We start from the raw sequence: 7910 nt of genomic DNA on the forward strand, positions 1-7910 counted from the left end.
CTCTGACCTCTGAACTTTTTGTTTTACATGTGCTTTATGTAAGACCTTTTTCACAGGCTACACATTCGTATTAAAGCATAATGATGTGCATAAACACAACTTAATGCAAAATGCATGAGCTTTCCTTTATCTGCTTGTATTCCCATGCCAGTGAATTAGAATGGAAGTGATGGGGGCTTAGAGCTTGACATTTTACAAAATAAAAAAGTCCCACTTTATGCAATAGCTTGTAGGAAAAAAGTTCTTTTTTTGTGGGGTGCTTTTGTTTTCTTCACTGTGGCTGGGGGCAGATAAACTCACCTTTTTTTTTTTTTTAAAATAAGTATGTTTTTTTTTAAAGTTAGACCAGACTGCCCCTTCAATCAATGTCTCCCAAAATTTCTATGTGGCCTTTTTTAAACCAGAAGTGACAGAAATTATTTCCCTTGTAATGGGTATTATTTTGTGTTCCAAAAAGGAAGTAATGAGGTGATAATTTGGATTTTAAAAGATTTACAGCAGAGGCAACGCTAACAATAGGAAGGAGAAAAAGGCTTAATAACGAAGTACCATTTATTTATTTCAGAACATAACATTTTGTAAAGCAAAATTTTCACAGAGCTCACCTGTACTTTGGTTTTATTTCTAAGCGGAAGGCAGGAGAAAGCTGCTTTTCATGTAAAAAAAAAAACGAAAAAGGGGTATTTGTATATATATTTTTAGCCCCACGGCAGTAAGGTGTATGCGTGCGTGTTTACAGCTAATAGTAGTCATAGTTGACATTGGCACCGTGCCGGTACGAGTTTGGGTCACGTGGGCCAATGGGTGCGTTCTCATCATAGTGATGCTGACGTCCTTGGTCGTTGGAGCGTGCGTAGTCCATCCAGTAGGACAGATCTGTCTCCAGCCTCTGGCCACAGAGAGACCGGGTGGGGTGGGAAATAAAATGACGTTAGGATAAAGTGGCCCAGTGAGACTCAGCAAGCAAGCAAACATGGTTGGTGAAAAGGCCAACGCCTTGACAGCATTCACCTTTTAGCGACGTAGCGGCAAAGGTCGTTCATGAAGGTGGTTATGCGGGAGGCGCTTGTGTGTGGCTTCAAGTGTTAGTATTCTTAAGTCTGTCATTTTAATACCACCTGACATGCCATTTAGACGATGTTGCCACTCGCAACAGGAAAACAGCAGCCAACGAACCAAAATAACTGCATCTTTCAGTTGACAATGAGCAGCAGACTTTTGTGACAACTACATGAATGAAAGCTAACCAGTTGTAAAATACATACAGCAAGCTGCATGCATGAATAGACACTAAACAAAAAAATCCCCATAAACTGATGACACATGACTAAAATGGACACAAACCTTTACAGGTGATTTATTTATTAAATATTTTGTCCTCGTTTGATTTTGGTTTTTTTGCCAAACTTGAAGTTCTCTAACAAGGACGGGATGGGCAAAATTTACAACAGGAATTTAAATCAATACATTTCACAAGTCGTCTATTTTTAAACCTTTGTGTGACTGCCAGTCTCTCTTCGTTGCCACCCGCCGATGACAATCTCACGGTTCCCGATCAAGTGTTAGCCGTCTAGTTCCCATGATGTGAAAATGTCAACAGTATTATAAATTAAGCTGGTTGAATATCACTTTTAATTGAACCATATTGCTCAAAAACTTGATTTGAGATTTTAAATTCAGTAGAATAGGTTGTTACAGACTAAACACTAATTAAAACCAGTTGTCAGCCATTATGAACGTCTTGTCGGTGAAAGCATGTGCAGCGAAATGTGACCGCCAAGAGTCCGCACATTAGCATTTGAAGTGCCACCACCAACAGAGCGAAAATGTCACTGAATACGCACGTTGTTGGGAAATTAGCAAATCTAGGTTAATCAGATACTCCAGCCGGCGTGTTATTCCTACCATGCAAGCGTGCTTGGTTGTTTGCCTTGGTGAGGAAGAACAATTTGGGGATTAAAACACCCACCTGCTCATCATAGCCCAAGGACATAAACTGCATAATCCATTGCTGGACATCCGGCCTGCTGCGGTCCCAAATGTTCCTCTTGGTTCGGCTCAGTTTCGCCAGAAACTCTTGAGCTTTGGAGGGAGACACGGCCACGGAGGCCTTGGACGAGGTGGCGGAACCAGGGACACTTGCTGCTGGATTGGCACACGACAAAATACCGTAATTTATATTAAAACAATATTATCAAACCATCTGTGTCACTCCAAATCATTAAATCCATCGATCAAATTCCTCGTTCTTTGTCAACAACCACAACGCTGCAGAGATCTAGTATATAACTATATTGTAGCGTTAACAAAGTACCAGGAAAGACGTGGGTTTGGTAAACGGCTCTTTATTTAACAAAACAAGAGTTCAACGAGCCAACAACTACTGAACTTCCAGCCACGGAAGTGGAAGAGAGCTCCATAAATAGGACCAGGCGTGCGTAAAAGCCGTGTCCGAGCCCCATCCACCGTCCCCAGACAGCCACCCGGCCGAGCGACTTCGACCCGCCCCCGACTTCCATCCACGGAGGTGAAAGAAAGCTCCCGTCGAGAAGGACCGGGCGTGGGTAAAAGCCAGAATAGTTTTTCAAACCTACTGTCACTCCAAATCATTAAATCCTTCAAACTCTTCGTCCTCTGTGTCACTTACAAACAAAGCCGCTAATGATGCCGGTAGTACGTGGGGCCCTTCGTCATCCCGTGATCGAATCCTTTGCCCTTTATTGCACGGGTGACGTCACTTGCAGTTCAAATGACAGTAATCCCTTGCTACATCGTGGTTCGTTTATCGCGGTTTCACTACATCACCGATTTTGGAATTTTGAAAATTTGTGAAAAAATCACATATAAGTCGCTCCTGAGTATAAGTCACCCCCCCACCCAAACTATGACAAAAACCGCGACTTGTAGTCGGAAAATTACGGTATTAGAACTACCATATTGGCCCGAATATAAGATGACTATGATTATAAAACGACCCTCTCTTTTTCAAATTCAAGTTTGAAAAATCTTTTTGAACACCAAATTTAATTTTGATACAGAAAATAATTACAGTACATCTGAAACAAATGATTCTAACAATATATAAGAGAGAAAAACTACAGTATTTTGCCTCATTCAAATCATGCAAAAACTGTAACACATCTTAACATCTGAACATTTAAATATGTAAACTAAAGTGCAATCACATTTGTAAATGAATGGCTTCTGGTTTTTGAATTGTAAATAAACCTACTGTTTCTCCATTTTCTGTTAATCTTTTGTCGTATTTTCTTCTCTTTTCTTTCTTACCGCTATTTTTTATTTTTCTTCTTCGTGCTACCGCTATTATTATTTTTCTTCTTTGTGACAGGGGTTTGCTTTGGCCTGGGAATATCTGGCGGCATCCAGCGTTGTGAATGGGTATAATGTTTAGACCCCGAATATAAGACGACCCCCACTTTTTCAGACTTATTTCAATGCAAAAAACATTGTCTTATATTCAGGCCAATACGGTACTCTGTTTTTGCTAGTCATGCTGTTGTCACACCTACCATCCCTCTTTCTCAGGATCTTATGCAGGGTCTTGCCATCACCAGACCTCACTTCTGTTAAGACAAAAGACAACAGGTGAAGTCATATTTAACCCATGTTCGCTGATGTACAGCGGAACCTCATAAGTGGAACACTAGCCATTCTGTGAGGCAGGTAAAATGATGGGAATTGCATCTCAAACGTAAAAATTTGTGAAAATTATTTAAGCTATATGCTGTATTTATGTAACAGTTTAATTTTTATAACTGCCATACATGGTGAATCTTGCTGTCATACATAAAACCAAAAATGATGCTTTGTCTTCCAAACTACATCTTTGTCTGAGAAAATACAGCTTAGCTGAATGCTAACAAACCCCTAGACATGCTAACAAATAGCATCGGTGTCGCACTGTTCCTATTTGAACACAAAGTATGCATCAACACAAACGTTAATATACCGTAACAGTACTCACAAGCGTGTATAATATGAATGTATTATACTGCCCCCAGTGGCCATGGAGCAGCTGTGTTTCGAGTTGTAAGTGTGGTAATTTAACTCGTATCTCAAACCAATACATTGATGTACCACTGCAGTCAGCCTTGTGTACACATACACACACACACACACACACACACACACACACACACACACACACACACACACACACACACACACACACACACACACACACACACACACACACACGCCATTTGAGCCCACCCCCATTTTGTCCACACTGCACCCCTCCCCCACAGAGTGACTTTCAGGAATGACTGACTGAGCCATATTCCATTTGAAATGCTCCATTAACTTGGCAAAAAGCAGCAAGTCGTGCGAAAATATTTTTTTTTCTTTTACATGAAATAGTATGTATTAAATGTGTAGTGGAAATGAGCTTTACAAAGTCTTTTCACAGCATGAGCAGATTTTTCCGCTCCTCCTTTTTCTTTGTCTCTTGTGGGCTTTCTTTTTGGGCATCTGGATAAACCATCTTAACCACTCAAGACCTCAAATTATTTGCTGAAAAAAGAAAAGAAAAAGTGGGGAAATATCCAATGTAATTTGATTCTGCTTTTGTTCTTAATTAGTGCGTTAGCTCGTTTGAGAGAACAATCACTGTATATTATGTATATGAATCAAGATCCAAATCATGGTCATCCAGTGTAAACATGTTTTAAAACTTAGTGATTATTTTCCTTTTTACATGAAAAGTATCTTGACTAACCCTAAAAAAAACATGTCTATTTACTCCCAATTTTTAAGATATATTTTCTTATGGTTTTTCCATTGATTTAACGAAAACATTTTGAGCTACTTTTACTGTATATTATTCATTTTTTTGGGAATTTCTTTATGTGTACTAGGCAGACGCACAATGAGTCTTTCTTTGTGAATTAGCAAAAATAGTTTAAAAACCAATTTTAATTTTACTAAGCCTTAGCAGAGGAAAAGGAAAAAGTATTCCCTTAGATTAACACAATTTTTTGAAGGGCTATAGCAACATCACACATTATTGCAGTGTATTTTTGAAAGAAATCGATGTACTTTTGGTGATATATAAAAAAAGGACCCCTAACTAAAAAAATTCCTCAGCATGTTGAGACTCGCAACACAGGTCAAAATGGTAACTTTTTATCAGGTCACGAATACTGACCGAATGGGAACAATCTCACTGTTCTTTATTTCTGTCTGTTGCTATTCTGAAATGATGATACTGATACTGATACTGACCAAATGGGAACAATCTCATTGTTCCTTATTTCTGTTTTTTCACTATTTCATTAATAAGATGAAAAAAAAAAAGATGAATGTGTTTTGCCTGATCAGCAATGTCATAGAAAAAGGTCCACCAATTTTGCAAAGGATATTAAACACCAAGAACAATAGCAAGTTTCAGTCCTGGACATGATTCAAGTGTCTTCTGTAGCTCTCGAGGTGTAATAGAAAGTAATGTTGAGACTTACCTGTAAGAGCCAAGACTATCAGCAGCGCAGCGAACCCAAAGACCCTCAAACTCAACATCTGGGATGCCATCTTTTCCCCCCTTACGCAAGAGAGAAAAAGTCCTGCACGAAGCTGAGCTTGCAGGCAACAACTGCGCTTTGATAACCAGAGGGGAGAGTCGGCACCCCTCCACACTCACTCTCTGACTTTTCCAAGTGGGAAAGCGGCCCGTGGCAGTGGAATGTCGTTTGACTGCAGCTGGAAGTCTCGATTACTACCTCGGGAATATTTTCCATCAGTCGTGAAAAAGTTTGGTTCGATTCATGTTGGATGAATTCAATTACTTGATATTTATTGGGAATTCCAGAGAGTGATTCAAGTGGAAAAATATCCTGCAATGATATGCAAGAGCTGTATCAACTATAAAAATGATAAGGCTTTTAATGAATTGGTTTTTCCAATGATTCAGAGGGTTTGATGCGGTGTGTATGAACGAAATATGATGACATTCACCACACGCATCTGTCGAATCTTCTTCATCCAAAGTTTTGGATTCGTGCTTTGAAGGTCACTCGCCTTTGCAATTTCTTTTGAAACTGAGAGCTTTCACACCTCAGTGGCTCGCCTCAAACCTTGACAAAATCAACATTAATCACATTAGACTCTTCAAACCAGTCAGCATTGATCAAGTCAATCAATCTACAGAGAACTGCAAAGAATCAATATGTAATCCACATTAAGGCTGTGAGTCCTGCATCACCTCGTGAAATAAACATGCATCTGTTCATTACATGTATGGACTATTAAAAGGAGTTATTGTCCTTGTTTTATCCATATTGTTGGATAACAACTGAACTAGCTTTGAATCTTTAAGATTGTGACATGCATGCAAGTGACACGTAGGGCATTTTGTGTGTGCGTGCGTGTGTGTGTGTGTGTGTGTGTGTGTGTGTGTGTGTGTGTGTGTGCGCGTGCATGAGTGCTTGCGTGTGTGTGTGTGTGCAGGTAGCACTGGTATGCGGGAAGCAGCCTGATGTTGGCAGGCAGAGGCAAATTCCCCTAGTCAGCAAATAGTTTGGACAAATAGTTGAAAGTTTCCATGCGACCATTTTAACCAGACCAACTACTTTGCATGGTGTTCAAAGGCATAATCAGATTTAATTATCCCTTTAATCGGTCCTAATCGGGCCTTGTGTTATGCTTCTCCTTTTTTACAGAACAGTGAAATTTATCTCGCATGGCCAGGAGCTCAGCACCCAACGCACCGATAAAAGCATTGTCGCTGGTAAAAGTTCCCCGATGCTATGACGCCAATACCACTTCATCAACCTGACATAGATCTTCCAGACAGTCAGATTAGGAGCCTCGTGAGCCGTGTAGAGACACTTCAAGGTAAAAACGGATGTGTTGGCTCCGATACTCCACTTCCTACTACCTCATGAAGCATATTTTGACCTAATGAACACACCAGCGTGCCCTTTGATTTGCGCTGAAGCTAAGCTAGAGTCGACCGAGGTGAAAATGAGAGATCAAGCTCTTTTCATCCTCCAGCACAAGCTGCTACTGCAGATGGAAAAACAACTAAAAATACAGCACACACACCCTGAAGGGAAAACAGATGCACATAGAGGAAATTCCCCCGTTTGGCCTGGCTCATCAAAGTCTGAGCGTGCCGCTTCTCTGAGGGGGGGGGGGGGGTCTGAAAACGGGCGATCCCGGGGACGAAGCTGCCCGTAGGGAAGGCGGGGAAATGGAAAAGAGGCAAGGAAGTCACGGACGGATGCTTGCTTTAGCTGACCTCCAGCTTGATGTTGCCCGTTCAGATGCGTGTGCACACTGTGACTTTGCTCCGCTTGAAAGGACAAACAACTCTAAACAGCTCCCCCTCTAGATGCTCTTAAAATTGCTGGGATGAAAGCAGTATAATAGTTTCATTTTAGTCAATAGTCGGATTCATTTCTATCCAGACTGACATTTTTCGCGTAGATACAGTCATCATGGTAACGGGTACCAAAACACTGCGGTATCCATTTGACAAATTAGCTTGATGAGGTCTATCAGGGCAACGCAGAAAGCGTTGTGTTATTGTTTTTACACAGATTGACTGGAGTAAACATTTTCTGTAGCTTTTACTTTTTTTAATTAGTGCTGCCCTTCTTGGAAAATGTTTCTAAAATGTTCTTGTTGTCTGCAAATGTTCTAATCAAAGTGTGAAAATGTCACTTGTAGATGAATACAATACATTAAATGCTTCCTAGATGTTATTGTACGTATTCTAAAGGACAAACTTGTCAAGGCAGCAATTGACCTCTTGCAGCAGTCAAGAAAAGCCCATTACTGCCATCTTGCGGGAATATCTGAGTACTGCACTATTCTCGTACTATGCTTGTACTGTTAATGTGATGTTTAGCCATCCATCCATCCATTTTCTGAACCGCTTTGTCCCCACGTGG

At 40.5% G+C, this 7910-nt stretch overlaps 1 protein-coding gene across 2 annotated transcripts; it reads right to left on the bottom strand.

Moving 5' to 3' along the window:
* Nucleotides 1-554: 554 nt before the first annotated feature.
* Nucleotides 555-5589, bottom strand: ecrg4a (ECRG4 augurin precursor a). 2 transcript variants are annotated; one of them, XM_085920086.1, is made up of 4 exons: nucleotides 5478-5589; nucleotides 3531-3584; nucleotides 1970-2142; nucleotides 555-889 (listed from the first exon to the last, which is right to left on the bottom strand). In XM_085920086.1, exons 1-4 carry the CDS (start codon nucleotides 5545-5547, stop codon nucleotides 740-742), a joined length of 447 nt encoding a protein of 148 aa, XP_085776212.1. In that variant the 5' UTR covers nucleotides 5548-5589; the 3' UTR covers nucleotides 555-739. The 2 variants fall into 2 exon arrangements, with proteins under 2 accessions (XP_085776212.1, XP_085776211.1); XM_085920085.1 differs by having other exon boundaries at nucleotides 1970-2145.
* Nucleotides 5590-7910: the final 2321 nt, after the last annotated feature.

Source organism: Syngnathus leptorhynchus, chromosome 9 (genome assembly GCF_054491065.1).
Source record: "Syngnathus leptorhynchus isolate UIUO chromosome 9, UIUO_Slep, whole genome shotgun sequence".
Lineage (NCBI taxonomy): Eukaryota > Metazoa > Chordata > Actinopteri > Syngnathiformes > Syngnathidae > Syngnathus > Syngnathus leptorhynchus.

What these genes read in the sequence shown, in the direction of transcription:
- ecrg4a (XM_085920085.1), bottom strand. Translation starts at nt 5,547, where the DNA reads ATGGCATCCCAGATGTTGAGTTTGAGGGTCTTTGGGTTCGCTGCGCTG. An exon ending in GATAGTCTTGGCTCTTACAG is followed by an intron (nt 3,585 to 5,477) that starts GTAAGTCTCAAC and finishes TTGTCTTAACAG; the next exon opens with AAGTGAGGTCTGGTGATGGC. An exon ending in CCTTGGGCTATGATGAGCAG is followed by an intron (nt 890 to 1,969) that starts GTGGGTGTTTTA and finishes CTCTGTGGCCAG; the next exon opens with AGGCTGGAGACAGATCTGTC.